Source organism: Motacilla alba, chromosome 4 (genome assembly GCF_015832195.1).
Source record: "Motacilla alba alba isolate MOTALB_02 chromosome 4, Motacilla_alba_V1.0_pri, whole genome shotgun sequence".
In the NCBI taxonomy this organism is placed as follows: Eukaryota; Metazoa; Chordata; class Aves; order Passeriformes; family Motacillidae; genus Motacilla; species Motacilla alba.
The window spans coordinates 2,649,231-2,667,888 of NC_052019.1; the positions used below are offsets into that span (position 1 = coordinate 2,649,231).

At 50.5% G+C, this 18,658-nt stretch overlaps 1 protein-coding gene across 3 annotated transcripts in view; it reads right to left on the reverse strand.

The window, feature by feature from the left end:
• Positions 1-396: 396 nt before the first annotated feature.
• Positions 397-18,658, reverse strand: part of PTPRA (protein tyrosine phosphatase receptor type A) — a 122,135-nt gene continuing 103,873 nt past the window's right edge. For all 3 annotated transcript variants that reach the window (XM_038134665.1, XM_038134666.1, XM_038134667.1), the window contains 16 exons: positions 16,783-16,919; positions 13,781-13,871; positions 13,233-13,309; positions 12,318-12,354; positions 11,094-11,191; positions 10,827-10,946; positions 9,738-9,904; positions 8,606-8,741; positions 7,412-7,561; positions 7,215-7,308; positions 6,173-6,249; positions 4,164-4,298; positions 3,438-3,563; positions 2,483-2,634; positions 1,703-1,838; positions 397-1,009 (listed from right to left, as the gene is read on the reverse strand). In XM_038134665.1, coding sequence (XP_037990593.1) covers positions 935-1,009; positions 1,703-1,838; positions 2,483-2,634; positions 3,438-3,563; positions 4,164-4,298; positions 6,173-6,249; positions 7,215-7,308; positions 7,412-7,561; positions 8,606-8,741; positions 9,738-9,904; positions 10,827-10,946; positions 11,094-11,191; positions 12,318-12,354; positions 13,233-13,309; positions 13,781-13,871; positions 16,783-16,919 — 1,808 coding nt within the window. In that variant the 3' untranslated portion in view covers positions 397-934. The remainder of the gene's footprint in view (positions 1,010-1,702; positions 1,839-2,482; positions 2,635-3,437; positions 3,564-4,163; positions 4,299-6,172; positions 6,250-7,214; positions 7,309-7,411; positions 7,562-8,605; positions 8,742-9,737; positions 9,905-10,826; positions 10,947-11,093; positions 11,192-12,317; positions 12,355-13,232; positions 13,310-13,780; positions 13,872-16,782; positions 16,920-18,658) is intronic.

Genomic DNA, 18,658 nt, shown 5'->3' on the forward strand with positions numbered 1-18,658 from the left:
TCCCTCATTCTGTGATCTCTCAGGCTGCCAGGAAAAATAATCTGACATCATCTCCAGCAGCAGCTGGGGATGGAGCTCCCCTGCAGCACAGAGCCCCAGCAGGGATGGCAGGGCCACTGTGATCACCCTCAGCTCAGGGCCACGGGGCCAGCCCCAATCCCTGCTCGAAAATCCAGCTCCAAACACACAGACCTTTCCTGCAGGGAGCAAAAATCCTTTTGTTTTCCTGGGGTTTGCTTTTTTTGGGGTGGAAATCCCAACATTTGGGTGCTGCTGTGTGGCAATTACACTTTCCAAACCAGCAGTACATGGTGGCCTGACCCTGAGGGAGGAAAGTTTTTAGCTTCTGGTACAAAAATGAGGGTATTTGTATATAAACACACACAGAGAATGAGCTTTTTTTTTTTTCTCCTTATTTTTTTTTTGAAGAGCTGACCAGCAGAAAAATGTGAAACCATTTCCCTGCAGGTTTGGAAAAGCTTTTGCTGGTGGGGGGGGTGTTTGGGTTTCGTTTCAGATGAGATCCAGGATACCTTTCTTTCCTTTTTTTTTTTTTGTTTTTTTAAAAAGGCTTTACTCCCTCAAGAAAGAAAGAAAAAAAAAAAAGATTTACAAACAAAATAACAGCCTGTATCAACTCTCCAGAAGAGAGATGGTATGACAATATTAATCCAAACATTTAATTCCCCAATAAAACATTGGAAAAAAAGGAGCCAACAGTATCTGCACTAACACTTTGCTACATATAAAATCTCCAGCTAATATGAAGCTTATGGTACCAACCTCTAAAACAGTTAAGATATATACACATAGGTTTTTTTTTTTGTTTGGGGGGGTATATTAACAAACAGAATATTACAAAATATTAAAGAAGGCAACTCTTCTGTCATTTGTTTTGGGGAGGGTGGGTGTGGATTTTTGTTCCTGTTTTTCTTCACTTGAAGTTGGCGTAGTCTGAGAAGGCGTCGATGTATTCCTGCACCACCTTGTAGCAGAATTCGTACTGTTCCTGTGGGATTTGGGAGAGAACAGGGTCAGAGCAGGAAAATCCACACCTGACACAGCACCTGAGGCTTGGGCAGGTGTCCAGAGCAGGTCCCACCTCCTTGTGACCCCCAAAGCCCTCCTGGGGTACTCACGGCAAAACAAACTCTGCTTTCCCCTTCCTGCTCTGAGGTTCTGTTTGGATCCCAAAGGATTTTTCTTCTAAAACCATGAGCAAACGCCTCTTGCAAGACCTCACCCAGCCCCACCTGCCCCAGCCCTGCCAATGTGCAGGGTTCCACAGCCACTCCAGGACGCTCTTCCAGGTGTTTCAGCTCATTAACGTACGGACTGTGGCTGAGGATGTCTCCAAGGGGGTTCCTACAACTCCTGTCAGTGCTTGAAAGGCACTTGATGCCTTGACAAGAGGAAGGGGAGGCAGCTCCTGGCTCACCTTCCCAGAATCATGGATCCTAGAATGGTTTGGGTTCAAAGGAACCTTGAGGATGACCTTGCTCCAACCCCTGCCACAGGCAGGGACACCTTCCACTGTCCCAGGTTGCTCCAAGCCCTGGACACTTCCAGGGATGATGAACCCACACCTTCCCTCACTCCCTCTTTCATGGAGAGCAAAAACCTTGAACCAGCGAGGTTTTTGCTCAGCACTGAGCCCCCGGCCCATCCTTGCTGAGGTTCTGGCAGGGCAGGAGGCACCTACCAGTGTCTGCACCATGTGTGGCCTCTGTAGTCTTAAACTCTTGACTGTCTGAAAGACATCGAGGATGGCCTCTGCCTTCACCCTCTCCAGGACAGTGCTCAGCGCACAGAAGGTGCCCGTTCTTCCTGCTCCAGCACTGGGGAAGAGAAACCAGAGCTGAGGGAAAACCCCTGCTGGCTTTGCCCAGGGGACAATCCATGTGGGAAGCTCTGGAGAACTGGAGCAGCCAGCCCTGCCCCAGTGTCACTGCCATATTTTCCGGAAAAATCCCTTGCCCAGGATTTCTTCTCCTGGGGAGCTGAGAAGCCTCAGAGAAAAAGGAAAACAATATTATCTCATTGCTTCTCCTGTGTTTTGCTGCTTTGGAATGTGTTTGGACATTGTTTACCCACAGGTGATTGTTTCATTGGTTTCATGTGAATTGTTTTTACTTAGTAACACCAATCACCATCCAGCTGTGTCAGACTCTGGAGAGAATCACGAGCTTTCATTATTATCTTTTAGCCTTCTGTCTGTATCCTTTCTCTATTCTTTAGTATAGTTTAGTTTAGTATTCTTTAACATAATATAGATCATAAAATAATAAAATAATAAATGAGCCTTCTGAGAACATGGAGTCAGATTCATCATTCCTCCCAGCAACGGGGAACCCCACAAATACCACACCCCAGCCTCTCCCATTTTATCCAGGACACAATTTGGGATTCTGACCACCTGCCAAACTCCTGGTGGAGCAGATCCCTTCGGAGGGGTGGCCCAGCTGCTCCAGCCAGGCTTTACCTGCAGTGCACAGTGATGGGGTGGTTGCCAGACTGCTGCTGCTGCTTCTGCACCGCTGCAATGATGTTGATCATCCCCTTCCCATCCCCGGGGATCCCAACCTCTGGCCAGCCGTGGAAGTGAAACTGCCGGATCTGTCGGCTCTTGTTCTCCTGTGGGGAGGGCACAGCTCGAGGTCAGGCTCAGGGATCTGTCCCAAGGAACCTGTCACTGCCATATTTTCTGGGAAAATCCCTTCGCCAGGATTTCTCTCCTGGGAAGCTGAGAAGCCTCAGGGAAAAATGAAATCAATATTATCTCATCTGCTTCTCCTGTGTTTTGCTGCTTTGGAATGTGGTTTGGAGATTGTTAATCCAACATGTGAATTGTTTTCATTTATTGGCCAACCACAGCCAAACTGTGTCAAGACTCTGGAAGAGAGTCACAGGTTTTCTTTATTATCTTTTAGCTTTCTGTAAGTATCCTTTCTGTATTCTTTAGTTTTAGTATAGCATTCTTTTATATTATATAGTAACATAAAATAACAAATTAGCCTTCTAAGAACATGGAGTCATCATTTCCTTTGCCTTTGTCGGGGGACCCCACAAATGCCACAGGAACCCAGGGACTCAGGGCTTGGGGTAACAATCCCTGTAGGAAAGTTGCTTGTGGAGGAGTGGCATTCCCAGGGCAAGGAGCAGGGGAAGTGCAGGGAATGGGGAGCAGGAGGGAGATAACAATCCCTGTAGGAAAGCTGCTTGTGGAGGAGTGGCATTCCCAGGGGAAGTTTGGGGAAAGGGGAGCAGGAGGGAGGCTTGGTGGTGAGGGCAGCAGGAAGGAGCAGCAGGACAGGGACTCTCAGGGATAAAATCCCTTTGGGACGATGGAGAGCTGACGGAGCTGAGGGAACACCAGGTCACGGCAGTGAAAGCCAGGAGCAAGCAGAGGTGCCCAGGGGGAGCAGGCAGGCTCTTACCCTGGTGTTGGTCACCAGCAGGTCCCGCACTGTGTAGCTCTCACACTCCTCCTCCTTCTTCAGCTCCACCGTGATGTCCCCGTAGGACACGGAGCCGTCGGACGGCCAGTACTGGGCACACTTCTCCTGAGGAAGCAGCACAGGAGGCCACAGGGTGAGGAACCCCTGCTCTTCCCATGGATTTGGATAGAAGAATCTCCAGGTGGTGTTGAGCTTTACTGGAGCATGTGAAACTGCACTTGTATAATCATTTAATGACTGTGGATTGTTAAATGCAATGATCGTTTGGTAATTGGATAGAATTATTGTTTAATTGTAACAAGAATCATGAGAAACGATGTTTGGGGGGTTTGATGGAGATTACAAGAATCCATGCTTGAATGAGATCAGTGCATACAACAGAACAATATACGTTTAATAATTAATCTGTAGTTATATAATGATAAGGGTGTATGATGGTGTTCATCCCAAACCCATGCTGGAGTCAGATTTGGATTTGTACCCCTGACACCCAGAGCTCCTCAATAAAAGCACCTGCACATAATGATCCTGTGATTATGTGTTTCTAAATGCTAACAGTGGGATCCCACAGGCTTCACAAACTCCGGGAATCACAGACTGCTTTGGGCTGGAAGGGACCTTAAGGGTCATCCCATTCCAAACTCCTGCTGTTCATTCCCTTATTTATTTCCCTGGTGTTTAGTGCAGCTGATCCTGGGAGCTTACCTGGCCTCTCTCCTCCAGCTCTGTCAGCATCACTATGGAGCAGGATTTCCACTCCCAGATCATCCTCCAGAAGTCCTCTATCGTGTGCTGCAGCGGCCCTTGGCTGGCGATGTAGGAATCCTTCTGGCGATAACCCTGGAATTTGGGAACAGGGTCAGAGCACCAGCAGGAGGAACCTCTTGGACACAGCTGGCCTACCAAGCCCAGCTCAATTTTGGGAGAATCACATCCCCTCAGTTCCATTTTGGGAGGATCACATCCCCTCAGTTCAATTTTGGGAGGATCACATCCCCCTCAGTTCAATTTTGGGAGGACCACATTCCTGCTGTTCAATTTTGGGAGGATCACATCCCCTCAGTTCAATTTTGGGAGGACCACATCCCTGCTGTTCAATTTTGGGAGGATCACATCCCCTCAGTTCAATTTTGGGAGGATCACATCCCCTCAGTTCAATTTTGGGAGTATCACATCCCCCTCAGTTCAATTTTGGGAGGATCACATCCCCTCAGTTCCATTTTGGGAGGATCACATCCCCTCAGTTCCATTTTGGGAGGATCACATCCCTGCTGTTCAATTTTGGGAGGATCACAACCCTGCTGTTCAATTTTGGGAGGATCACATCCCCTCAGTTCAATTTTGGGAGGATCACATCCCCCTCAGTTCAATTTTGGGAGGATCACATCCCCTCAGTTCCATTTTGGGAGGATCACATCCCCTCAGTTCCATTTTGGGAGGATCACATCCCCTCAGTTCCATTTTGGGAGGATCACATCCCTGCTGTTCAATTTTGGGAGGATCACATCCCCTACACACGCCCAGCTTTATCCATTTGGGTTTCCAGCACACCAAAGCAATACTGCAAGCTCTGAGTGCTGGAGCAGAGCTTTGCCTTAGCTCCAAGTGCTCCAGGTCTGATTTGTATTGGGGATTTTTGGAAGAAGCAAGCAAAACTAAACAGCACTAGATGATCTTTAAGGTGTCTTCCAACCCAGACCATTCCATGCTCTGTGAAAACCAGCAGGAAGGCTGGATGACTCTGGCTGTTCCACAGCCACAAAGAGTTTTTGTTTCCAAACCCCTCTGACTCCCCTGTGCCCTCCCTGCAGACTGTGACTGCAGATGCTTCGTCATTTGGAGTTTGTCATTTAAGCAAAGTTCAGCAGAGGCAGGAAATTGAATCCTCAGCCCAAATTGCTTACGTGCCATGGAAGCTTTCTGATCTGGATGCACAACAAGGCAGCTGCTCCTGGCTGCTCCCACAGCCACAGCGGGCACCCAGCAAAGGAAATTTCAGGGAGCAATTAATTAGGGATGTTAGAACTGGGAATAAACTGGTTTTAGTGGGCAAACCCAGTGATTGCCTTTTTGGGGTAATAAAAAAGAGCCCTGTGTGATTAGGAGAGGAAAAGAGAAATTGGGCTGGGAAAGAGCAGGGTCTGTGACTCGGCCAGCACTGGCATCACTGCATGGAGATCAATACTCATCCGAGATGTCTCCCTGGAGTCCACGGGGCTGCTCAGGAGAGAAGGATGTGCAATCACTTATCTTCTCCTCAGAGTGAGGACAGCACTTAACCTCCCTGCCTCTCCTCCTGCCACCACCCAGACAGGTGTAATGGGATTGACCTGGCTCCTCTCCAGGGTTTTGGGATCGTGTATTGCTCCCCGAGCTCATCTGGTGGATGTTTTCTGACCAAATGGCCAGTGCTGTGGTATTTCCATGGATACATGGATCCTTTCTCCATCAGCAGAGCCCAGAGGGGCAGAAGTGAGCCCAGGATCTGGAGGTTCTGCTCAAGCTCCATCTCTCCTCTCCCAAAAGGAGCTGGATATACCTGGGGGTTTCTTGGAGAAAGAAACCAGCACCACCCAGTGACACAAAGCAAAGTCACGTGGAGGGAGCTGTACAAAACCCATAAAAGAAGTGTTTGGGATAAATTCTTCCCACAGGAAGCAGCATGAGGTGGTTTCCATTGGGAGAAGACGGGAAGAAGATTGGAGAAGACTCACATCAATGAAGGAAGCATTTACATAGTCTGTGTTCTCTTCCCCTCTCTTCACTGGAATGATTACTCGGTTGAACTCATCTGGAACAGAACAAAACCATCTGAGATTTGGGATAACCTGCATGGCCTTCAGCTGGGGAGCCACCAAGCCCCAGGTGGGAGACAGAGATAAGGGAAGGGGAGCACAGTGCACCTGGCTGGGACAAGGACAGTCAGCTCCACCCTCTGCCATGCCCTGGTTTGGGGCAGAGGAAGGGGATGCTGAGCTCTCCAGGGAAAGGACCTGCTCAGCACTGGGACTCTTTTCCCCCTGAGGCAGAGCAGAAACCAGCAGAGAGGGTCACACAGGGCTGGTTGCCCATCTGTGTCCAGAGAAAGTCTGAGTATCTTCAGGCATGGAGACTCCACAGCCTCCTTGGGCAACCTGTGCCAGTGCCTGGTGACCCTCACAACCAAAACTTTCCCTGATGTTCAGAGGGACCCTCCTGTGATCACTGTGTGCCCGTGGCCACCACTGACAGAGCCTGGCTCTGTCCTCTCTGCACCCTCCCTGTGGGTGTTGATGGACAGGGATGAGCCCCTGGAGCCTTCTCTTCTCCTTCTGGGCAGCCCCAGCTCTCCCAGCCCTTCCTCAGAGCAGAGATGCTCCAGCCCCCTCCCTGGGCTGTCCCCAGTCTGTCCATGTCCCTCTTGTCCTGGGAGCCAGTGCTCCAGGTGTGGCCTCAGCAGTGCTGAGCAGAGGGGCAGGATCCTCTCCCTGGACCTGCTGGAAGTGTTCTGTCTCACACAGCCCAGGCCACCACTGTTCCTTTTGTCACAAGGGCACTTTGCTGGCTCAGGTTCAGGCTACAATCTGTCAGGACCCCCAGGTCCTTTCCTGCAAGCTGCTTTTCCACCCAGCTGGGTGACCCCAGTCCAGACTGGTCCCTCCTCAGGGGCAGGACTTCGCCCTTTTCCTTGAACATCACAAGGTCCCTGTTTGTCCCATGTCTCCAGCCCAGTTCCCGTCCCCACACCCACCAGACACTCAGCCAAACAAGCCTTACATGGAATTATCTGAAGCACCCTGTTCTTCTTCATGTTGGCCGGCAAGTTGCCCGTTCTCATCTTGTCATTCTGGATTTTGATTGAAGTGAGCTTCTGCAGGGCAAGGAGCAGGGAGGAGTTTCAGAGCCACCCAGTGCCAGGTGACCCCTGCACCATCCCAGCAGATCCACCAGGACAGGCCAACAGCCACACTCACCTTGAACTCCTCCTCCAGCCCGTTGCTGCTGGTCCCTGGCACTTTGTTGTAGATCTTTTGGAGGTGGATCTCCAAGGAGGTCACCTCCAGCTCCGTGTCACCGTACAGATAGTGCTCCAGAAGTGCTTGGTATATGAACACATACTGCATCTGCAGGGTTGCAGGGAGAAGGAGTAAAAGCAAGTCTGAGTCTCTCTGAAATCTTCCTCTTTAAACTGGTCTCACTGCTCATAACTGCACCTCTATCCATACAAGTTCTTTGCTTTTTTCCCCTGCTCTCTTTCTTCTGCCATGTTCCAAGCCCAGTGAGGGCATGCTGGGTGCAAACCCACCAACCCCTGCCCCACCCTGAGACCCCAGAAAAGTGAGTGACAACCTTCCTGCCACCAAATGGGGACTGGGACTTCATTTACCACACCAAGCAAAGCAGAAGTGACACAAAATGTTCTCCAAGCCTGCAGAAAAGGAGACTCGGGGGGACCTTCTGGCTCCACAAGATTCCCTGACAGGAGGGGACAGCTGGCGGGAAACAAGGGACAGGAGGAGAGGGAATGGCCTCAGGCTGGGCCAGGGGAGGTGTAGATTGGATATCTGGGTAAATTTCTTCATGGAAAGGGTGTCCAGCCCTGGCACAGCTGCCCAGGGCAGTGTTGGAGTCCCCATTCCTAGAAGGATTTAAAAGCCATGTGGATGTGGCACTTGGGGACATGGTCAGTGGTGGCCTTGACAGTGCTGCTGGATTGGATGATCTTAAAGGACTTTTCCAATCCCAAAAAATCAGTGATCCTATGATGATTAACACTCTGGGATCTACACTCTGCCAGAGGCAGGTCAGGGCACTGAGGACAAGTCAATGCAGGGGTTGGAGACCACCTGGCTTTGAACTCCAACTTCTCCCTCTCTCCCATGGGAAGCCTGGCACCACCACTGTGAAAGCCATGGGGACGTGGCACTTGGGGACATGGATCCGTGGTGACCTTGGCAGTGCTGAGGGAATGGTTGGACTCTATCTTAAGGATCTTTCCCAACCTAAACGATTCAATGATTCTACAAAAGGGATTAAAAAGAGCAGGAGCCCGTGAAGAGCCCGCCTGACGCAGCATCCCCCGAAACGAGGGCTGACACAACCCTCACACGTCCTTTGGGTGGGTGAAGGAGATGCCAGCCCAGAGGGCAGGGCAGCAGCACACTCACATCTGTCTGTACCATCTGGCAGCGCTGAGCCCGGATGCGGCTCACGAAGCCGTAGACATCCACCTTCCTCTCCGTGTGCATCATGTCCAGCATGGCGTCGATGACGATGAACGTGCCCGTGCGTCCCACCCCGGCGCTGCAGGACAGGGGTGGGGGGAGATTGTCAAGGAATTCTTCCTTGGGAGGGTGGGAAGTCCTGGGACAGGGTGCCCAGAGAAGCTGTGGCTGCCCCTGGATCCCTGGAAGTGCCCAAGGCCGGGTTGGATGGAGCTTGGAGCAGCCTGGGATGGTGGAAGGTGTCTCTGCCTATGGCAGGGGTTGGACTGGAGTGTCTTCAATGAGACCAGCAGACATGGAGGGAAGACAAAGCTCTTGGAATCAGCTGGGGAGTCACCAAGCCCCAGGTGGGAGACAGAGATAAGGGAAGGGGAGCACAGTGCACCTGGCTGGGACAAGGACAGTCAGCTCCACCCTCTGCCATGCCCTGGTCTGGGGCAGAGGAAGGGGATGCTGAGCTCTCCAGGGAAAGGATCTGCTCAGCACTGGGACTCTTTTCCCCCTGAGGCAGAGCAGAAACCAGCAGAGAGGGTCACACAGGGCTGGTTGCCCATCTGTGTCCTTTCTTCTTGCTTTCCAAGAAGAAAAAAAAAAATTAACTTGGGATGCTGCAAATGTGACCATCTCTGCCTTTAACAATGGGGCTTCTTATTGCAATGTGGAAGCCCCTGTGGCTCCCCCAGGGTTGCTGCCGTGCCTGAAACCACTCCAGGTGAGGCCACTCTCCATGGCCATTGCTCCAGGCAACCTGTCAGCTCAGTACTGCCTTCTCCCAAAGAGGGATGTTATCTCCTCATGCCAGGGTAGCGCCACCAGGGCTCACCTCTGCTCACTCAGCATCCAACCAACCCAAATGACCCCTCCAGATGAGTTGTAACACCCTAAAATCCCTGATTCCAAGAACTTCCTTCAATTCATGCATTTTTTTTTTGCATGTCCCCATGAGGAACATCCCTGTTTAACAGAGGAAAGTTCAACAAAGATAATGAAAAAGTCCTGACTGAAAATAAAAAATTCCTTTCAAACAGGAGATGCTTTCCAGGTGAGCCAGAGGTTGGCTGTGAGCAGAACTCACCTGCAGTGCACCACTATGGCTCCTGCATATTGGGGATTGCAGGTCTTCACCTTCTTCAGGAATTTCAGCATCCCAATGGGGGTGAAGGGCACCCCGAAGTCGGGCCAGCTGGTGAAGTGGAACTGGGTCACCAGGCGCTGGGGCTTCTTGTTCGTGACATCTCCCACCTGCAGGGGAAACGAGGACTCAGGCTAAGGGGAAATACACAGGTTTCCCTTCTTCCCCCAAAATGAAGAGAGAGAGGGAGCTGCAGACCCGAGATGGAGCTTAAGAAGCAGCATCTACAGCTGAAAGGGCACGGCTCAGGCTCTAGGACAGATCAGCCTCTAAAAACATGACATTTTAACCACCCAGCACCACATCCCACATCCAAGGAGTGTGAGATGCCAGCCTGTGGATCCAGCCTGGCAGCAGCTGCCATATTTTATCCTCAACAAGCTCAAACAGAAGCTGCTGCTCCATCCTTTCCCAGTCCTCTGGCCAGATCATCCTCGGATTAAAGGCAGGGGAGGAAAACACACACGTCCAGGCCATTGGAGTGAAGGATGAGGCTCAGCAGGATCACCCTCAAAGTCCAGACAGGTTTGCAGGCACCAACTCCTCCCTGCCTGCCTCTGAGAATGGCAGGAAAAAAACCAGAGTGACTAAAACACCAAGAGTCTCCTTGGAGGACAAAGAAATGTGGTGACAGATGGGAAAGCAATCAAACCCAACACATACAGCGCTGGATTTTGTCTCAGCTGAGGGGATAAATCTGATTATTTTCAGGCATTAAGTGTCTGAGTGGGTGAGAGCAGGAACCAACACTGCTAACAGCAAGTGCTGGAATACTTCAGGATGGAATTTCAGCTCTGGCATCCCTCAGTTTCCCTGCTCTCAGCACAGCCATGCTGGTACCACTGTGAACAGGCTCTTGGGAGGAATAAATTCCTAACAACTCTGGTTAAAAAGGGGTGCTGGGGGTCATTTCATCCCAACTCTGCCCTCACAGAGCCTTGGAGGAGTTGAGCCAAGACCTTTGGGATGCCCAGTGTGGAGAGGAGAGGGATGGGATGGGGCAGGAAGGGATGGGGAGGTGAGCCCTGGCACCTGCTGGATGCAGAACTTGCGCACGGTGTAATCCACCAGCACGGTCACGTCCTCCACGGACACTCGGATGTTCCCGTAGGTCCAGCAGCCCTGATCCGGCCAGTACTGAGCACATTTACACTGTGAGGGCAGAAAACAGGTGCAGGTGAGCTCTGGACACTCTCACAAGGCTGGGCATGGCTCCAGGACACGCCCATAGGCACAGGATGGGCTGGATTTGGCTCAATTTGGGTCAAATCCCAGCCTGTGAAACCTCCTGGAACGTACCTCTTTCCTCTCCTTCAGGTTGGTCACCATGACAATTGTCGCTGTGTTTTGCTCCCAAATCATCCTCCAAAAATCATTCACTGTTTCTTCCTTTGGTCCTGAGGGGAAGGGAAAACACAAAGTCCTCTTTGGGATCAACCTCTGTCACAATGTGGGCCCAAAACCCAGCGTGTGAGGTCACACGTCACGGATGATCCAACACGTTTTTTGCCAACAGGTCACAGGAGGTGCTGTGGTGTCTGGGCATGCCTGATCCAAGGAATAATCCTATCACACAATACCTGGAATATTTGGATTTGTTTTATGGTCAGGAATTCCATCTTTAGCTCAAGAAAGGGAACCCAGACAAACAGAGCATGGACTTGCCCAAGGTCACCCAGGGAAATTGTGGCTGTCCCAGAGGCTGCAGAAGTCCTGCCCTGGGGTTTTGGGTTTTAGCCACGGGATCCCATTTCAGTGTGGCACAGGAATAGTTCCCTGCTGCCTGCCAGACACGAAGCTAACTCAGCCTACACTCCCTCGCCAAGCCTGAGGCTCAGGGTGAGCCAAGAGAACAGCAGAGCCAAGGCTTAACCTGAGCCTGGAAGTGCTGAGGGACCTGATCCAGCCTCCTTCTCCAGCCAGAGCCAGGGAAACTGGCCAGGAATGCCCTGACCCACTGGCAAGGCCAGAGAGGAAATACAAAGCACTCCCATGGGCAGGTAACATCCTGTTGCTGACGTGATTCCCACCCTGTGAGTGGGAATTTTGCTTTTAGGGATGTGTTTGGACTTCTGAAGATCATAAGGATCATAAGTTTCTCTCTATCCCATCCCTGGGAGTGTTCAAGAGAGCTTGGAGCAACCTGGGGTAGTGGGAGGTGTCCCTGTCCATGGCAGTGGGGTGGAATGACAGGAGCTTTGAGGTCCTTTCCAGCCCAAACCATTCCATGACTCTGTGATTTGGGGGATTTAATTAAGCAGCTCCCTGGCAATATTTGCAGAGGTCACAACATCCTCCAGCAATGGGACTGCACAGATGGGACTTCTCTCTGTCCACCAAGACATCCAGCACTGCTCTTTGACAGGGAAAATAATTTTGGGAACAATCTGTGGAGCAGCCAGGCCTCCTTTTGACCAGGGGAGCTCTGCAAGATGCTGTGCTGTGGGTAGAGGGGCACAGCTCCACTGAGCAGAGCCAGCCCAGCTGCCCCCAACAGAGCAATGGGAATAGCCAAGAATTTACCTTGTGCAGCAATGAACTTGTTTTTCTCTTGGTACCCCTGCAAGAAAAGAAGAAAAAAAAGAAGAGAAATTAATATTTCTCTAACACAAGAGTCATGAAATGCATTTACTACAGGAACAGAGCTGGCATCTGCTCTGCTGCTCATTCTCCCTTGTGCAGAGAAGGGGCTGCAGCCTCTGAGGGGAGAATCAGCTCCAAAGATGGGCTGAAATCATTGAAAATCCTTGTGCAAAGGGCTGTTTTCCCACAGGAACTCTCCCCACGCTCACATAATGCAGGAATGACCCCATCTGTTGGCACAAAGCACTAATGAGGTGGTACCTGACAGCCCTTCCACTGCAGTGGGACCCTGCATCCCGAGCATCGTGAAAATCAGCACAGATCCTTGGAAAAGAGGGGCTGGGGAACTCATAGGGAATGGTTTTGTGTACTTTATTTACTGGGGAGGGAAGGAAAACGCTCTTTAGAGTCTTGCTTTGCTTCACGTGCCTGCATCTCCCACATGACCCTTCCAGCTGATTGAGGCCACATGGTGACAACCACAAAGGACCCATCTCCTCCAGGGGCAGAGGAGGGCAATGGTGCTTCCATTCCAGCTGGATTCCTTGATTTCTTCTCCATCCCCTTCCCACATCCAGCCCTGCAAGCTGGGAAGCACTGATGACCAACTGGCCACACTCTTCAAGGATTTCAAACCGTGGGGACGTGGCACTTGGGGACATGGGTTAGTGGTGGCCTGGCAGTGCTGGGGGAATGCTTGGACTTGTGGGTCTTAGAGGGCTTTTACAACCTCAAAGATTCTATGATTCCTCAGCTGTTTGTTGATCAGAAATGCCCAGCTCCAGCGGGAGTGGTTCCCCAGGCTGCTTGGCTTTGCTCCTGGCAGGGATCTCCCCTTCCCATCCCCAAACTCACATTAATGAAGGAGGCGTTGATGTAGTCGGAGTCAGGGACCCCTTCCACAGGAGTCAGGTGAACCCTGGAATGATCATCTGGAGGGAAATGAAAACTCTGCATTAAAGACAACCCCCTCAACTCTGCTTGTACCTGGCCTAGTGAGAACCCAGGTGTTGGAGTGGAGCCCACATTCCTGGCTCCACTGCAAAAACACATTTATGCCCCTAAATTCCCCTTGCTTAAACCCAGAGAGATCCTAGATCTTGTCCAAGGTAGTTTTGTTTCCACAGAGTGCATATTTGAGGACACCCCAAGGCAGCTCGCTGCCCAGTGCCACCAGGCAAGAGTTGTCCCTTCTGGCATTTCCCATTCCTTTCCCTCTCCACGGCCTCCTGGCTCCGTGGAGCTTCTCCTCACAGCTATCCAAGGCTAAAGCAGACTCAGCCACCCACCTGGGAGGTGAAATGCCCTCATCTGTGCCCCTGCCCATCCCAAAACCAGGAATGGGGAGCCCTGGCAGGAGCCCCTGAGTGTTTCCCCCCCATCCAACCAGCTCTGACACGTACAGGGCAAAATGTTCACATATCTGTTCTTCTCCTTGTTCTCCTCCTTGGAAGCAGCTTCACACGTGGCCTGTATGGGACACGCTGGGAGAGCCTGAAAGGGCAGAAGTAAAAGGGTTTTCCATGAGGTTTTCATGGCACAGAAAGAACAACGTGCTGGTAAATGCCACATCTGAGCATCCTGCCCCTTCAGACATGTCCCCACCACCCACACACCTCACCTCCACCCCAGCAGCAGTTCTCAAAGTGACCATTTAAACAGCTGGGCTGGACCAGAGAGAGCCAATCCCTTTGGAAAGATGTGGAAAGAGATCTGGAACCTCCTGATCCGTGGACACGAGGTGGCAGCAAAGCCTCCAGCTCTGAATCCACCCGGCAGCACCAACGAGCTCATTCCTGATTCCTGTCCACGGGGGGCTCCTGTGAGATTCCCTCATTAACAGTGCTGCTAATTGTGGCCTGATTAAGTCCCCACCACCCCAGCCCACCCAGTGATGGCAGGAGCAGCCCCAGGGGGCCTTTGGTGGGGGGATGGCTGGGGTGACAGGGGACACTGTCCCTGGGTTTCCCAATAGAGCACAGGAGGTGCTTCCCCAGCACTGTTATTCCACATCCTCTTTGAACAGCAAAGAATGTTCTGGAGGTATCCACCATCCCTTCCTCCAGCTGACAGGATGGCAGGAAGTGTCCAGGGCAATCAGGTATTTATAACCCTAAAAATCCCCCTCCCTGGACATTCATTGCACCTATTTGGTTTCATCACAGCATGGCCAGGAAAGGGATCAAGTTTTGTAGCAGCTGGACAAAGTGCAGTGGCTTTTTTTTTATCTTCTCCTCGTTCTCATGGTGCCATATCATGGCTTGGACCTGGGCTGGGAGCACAGGTCTGATGAGGAGCAGCTGAGGGAGCTGGGAAAGGGGCTCAGCCTGGAGAAAAGGAGGCTCAGGGGGGACCTTGTGGCTCTGCACAACTCCCTGACAGGAGGGGACAGCCGGGGGGGTTTGGGCTCTGCTCCCAGGGAACAGGGACAGGAGGAGAGGAAACAATGTTAAGTTGTGCCAAGGGAGGTTTAGATTGGATATTTAGTAAAATATTTTCACAGAAAGAGTCATCAAGCCTCAGCACAGGCTGCCCAGGGCAGAGGTGGAATCACCATCCTTGAAAGTGTTTAAAAAATAAAAGTGTAGATGTGGCACTTGGGGGCATGACTTAATGGTGGTCTTGGCAGTGCTGGGTTAATGGCTGGACTTGATAATCTCAGAGGGCTTTTCCAACCTTAATGAACCTACCCCATTCTATTCTATTCTATTCTATTCTATTCTATTCTATTCTATTCTATTCTATTCTATTCTATATTCTATTCCATTCCATTCCATTATTTTTGTACTGACAAGGCCAAACAGATCCACTGTCCCAAGCTGCAAAGCCCAGCAATGTCCAGAAGAGGCTGTAGCCATCCCTGAAGAAATGCTCTGAGCTTGTGGGACAAGCACAGTACGTGAACTCCTCACAGTTGAAGGCCAGCCTTTGTCCCACACACTGTCACCATAGTGTTTCAGGGTTAACAGCTCACTGAAATAAGAGGAATCATTCCTGTTTCTCTGTCAAAGCTTTTTTTTTTTTTTTTGTTGTTGATTGTGGATTTAAGGCCATGAGGACTGGGAGGTGGGAGGCAGAGCTTGGGAGGCAACCAGCGAGCAGGGGAGCGCTGGAAGACCCCAAGACACCCAGGATCATTCCTGAACTCAGGAAAATGTAACTCTGAAGAGCTGTTTGATAGAACCCTCTGCTTTCTGCAGTGAGCATGAGGGTGAACAGTTTGTCACAGATTCAAGGACAGAATCAGCCTTGTCACCACTCAGCCTTTAAGAAACCCCCTGTCCCAGACTGCAAGGCAATGTGTATTCCATTGCCTCTGTCAGAGGTGGGGCAGTTATCTGCTGTGCATTGGGCAGTTTTCTTTAGCTCTTCCACAACCAATCCTCCCTCCAGGAGATCTCTGCTGTTCATGGGCCATTAATTATTAATGATCTTCTGTTCATGGCCAGTGAGTGTCCCTGCATGGCTGATCAAATTCCATCATCCCACTGGGAGTTGCTCTGCCCAGGGGAGGAGCCAAGCATTCCTGCCTGGATACAATCTGAGATTCTGGGACACCAGAACAGCCTTTCCCACTGCATTCCCAGAGGAGCAGCTTTCTTCTTCCCTGCATTCCCAGAGGGAGAGCAGGCCCATCTCCAGCAGCCCTGGAGCTTCAGAGGAAAACTCCAGCCTTGTGCAGGATCCCTGCTCCAGCAGAACCACAGCTGGCCCTGCAGGAGGGCTGAGCCACCATGGAATGGCACTGCTGCCACCACCCTGACACACAGGGGGTCAGCTCCTCTTCTGACTCTGGCAGTGTTGTTTCAATTTACTTCATGGTTTATTTTATTTTTATTTTCTTCCCTAGTAAAGAACTGTTATTCCTGCTTGCATATCTTTGCCTGAGAGCCCCTTAATTTCAAAATTACAACAATTCAGAGGGAGGGGGTTTACATTTCCTATTTCAGAGGGGGCTCCTGCTCTCCTTAGCACACACCTGTCTTTTCAAACCAAGACAGAGTCCCAGAGCAGTCTGGAAGAGACCTCAAAGCTCACCTCATTCTCACCCCCTTCCATGGGCAGGGACACTGCAGGGAGGTTTCTCCCAGGCTGGAGCCTGGAGAGGAGCAACAGGGCAGCCCAAGCACCCCCACAGTGTAGAGCTCACTGAAGGCAGCCAGAACAACGTGTGCTGTCTCACCCAGCCCTGCTCCAGGACTGCCCTGAGCCCGCCCTCTGTGCTTCCTGCTCCCACCTCTTTGCCTGAGAGCCCCTTAACTTCAAAACTACAACAACTCAGAGGGAGCGGGTTTACATTCCCCACTTCAGGGGAGGCTCCTGCCTTCCTCCGCAGCCACCTGAGTTTCCAAAGCAAGGAGCAGACCCTGCACCCGACCCTGCGGGCAGCAGCAGAGGCACTCACGTTGAACTCCTCCCTGAAGAGCTTGTTGTCGTCGGCCATGCGGCGGTTGATCTCCTCCTCCAGCTTGTCCACGGGCAGCGGGGGGTACTTGCGGTTGGTGCTGGGCGAGCGCGCCAGCAGGGGCATGCTCTGCGGCTCTGCAAGGACACCAGGCGTTACAGAAGGACCAGGAGATGACTGGCTATGGTAACAAGACCCCCGTGGCAGGGAGAAGTGATGAGGAGGACTCCATCTTACCGGAAGGGTAATTAATTATGTTATTATACTATATTATATTACAGCTAAACTGTATCTGCCAAGCACTTGACTGCACTCCACTTGTGACTGTCAGCCAACAGTCCTGACACACACACAGCCCTGGATCCAACTGGCCAAAATCAAAACATTCACATCAGAATCCAATTATTCCCTTCAATTATTAATTATCAATCATTAATATCAATTAATTATTATTAATTAAATTATAGAAATATATAATTATATAAACATAATATATAATTATATATAACAATATATAATATAATATATAATGTAATATAATATAATGTAGTATAATATAATGTAATACAATATATAAAATAATATATAATATGTAATAATATATAATATAGATAATATAATTATATAATATATCTACTAAAATATATAATCATATTAATATATAACTATATATTACATATAATAAACAATATATAATAAATAATAAAAAAATTAATGCGATTTAATTAAATTATTAACATTTATTTAATTAATTACTAATTACTAATTATTCATCCAATTATTCCCTTCGGGTAAACAATCTTCCACGATGTGTTCCACTTGTGATCAAAACAGGAGCAGTACATGAGATAAGAATTGCTTTTCCTTTCTCTGAGGTTCAGAGAATGTGAAACCCAGAAATATTCTTGGGAAGAATTGTGCCTTGCTTTTCTCTGTGAAGAGAAATGTGGTGATGATTGCCTCTCGCAATTAAAAGATAACTATTGTGTGAATATTAAGAAAAGCTTTAGTGATGTACAGTTATGTTATTGTAGTTTAGATGTCTCTGTTCTCCCCATAGTTCCCTTTTCCCCCTGTACTGTGACCATCAAGCAGCCTGGCTTGTCCAGGACAGGTAAAAGAAGGCGTGCACACGTGTCCCTTGCATGGGCAGCTGGGAATGGAACAGCTTGGTGCTCAGGGGGTGAGGCACGGCAACACCTGACCTCCAATCCAGTTACAAGAAAGCAGCCTCCACTGATAAATGGCAAAGAAGAGCTGACTGACAGACTTTGGGAAGGGCCAGGGCTGGCTGATGCAACCCCCAGGGGTGTTAAAGACTGAGCATCCATCTTGGAGATGAACTGGCCACGTGGGGTCCACAAGGGGCAGCTCCTGGCGCTGCCAATTTTTCCTCATGTAGTCCTTTTGTTGTATTTTTGTTAAGGCTTAATAAACCTTTTAAAATTTTCAAGCGAGCAGTTGTCTCTCACACGGGGCTCACAGGGGCCACCAGCTGTCCCCTGTGGCCAGCACTGCCCAGGGGAGCACAGGGACCCCGCGTGCTGCCGCTTTCAGGGCTGTCCTCGTGTCTGCACAGAATGGTTTGGGTTGGAGGGGGTGTTAAAGAGCATCTTGGTCCAAATGGCTTCCACCAGACCAGGCTGCTGTGAGCACAGTGACACCTGGCTTGTGGCAGCACTGGGGTGGCAGCAGGGGCAGGGCAGTGGCTGTTCCCTGTTCCCTCCTATCCTGGGGAAACTTCTGGGCCTCTCACAACAAGATCTGGAGGGGCTGGAGCTGTCCAGAGAAGGGAATGGACATGGGGAAGGGTCTGGAGCACCAGGAGTGGCTGAGGGGGCTGGGAAGGGGCTCAGCCTGGAGAAAAGGAGATTCA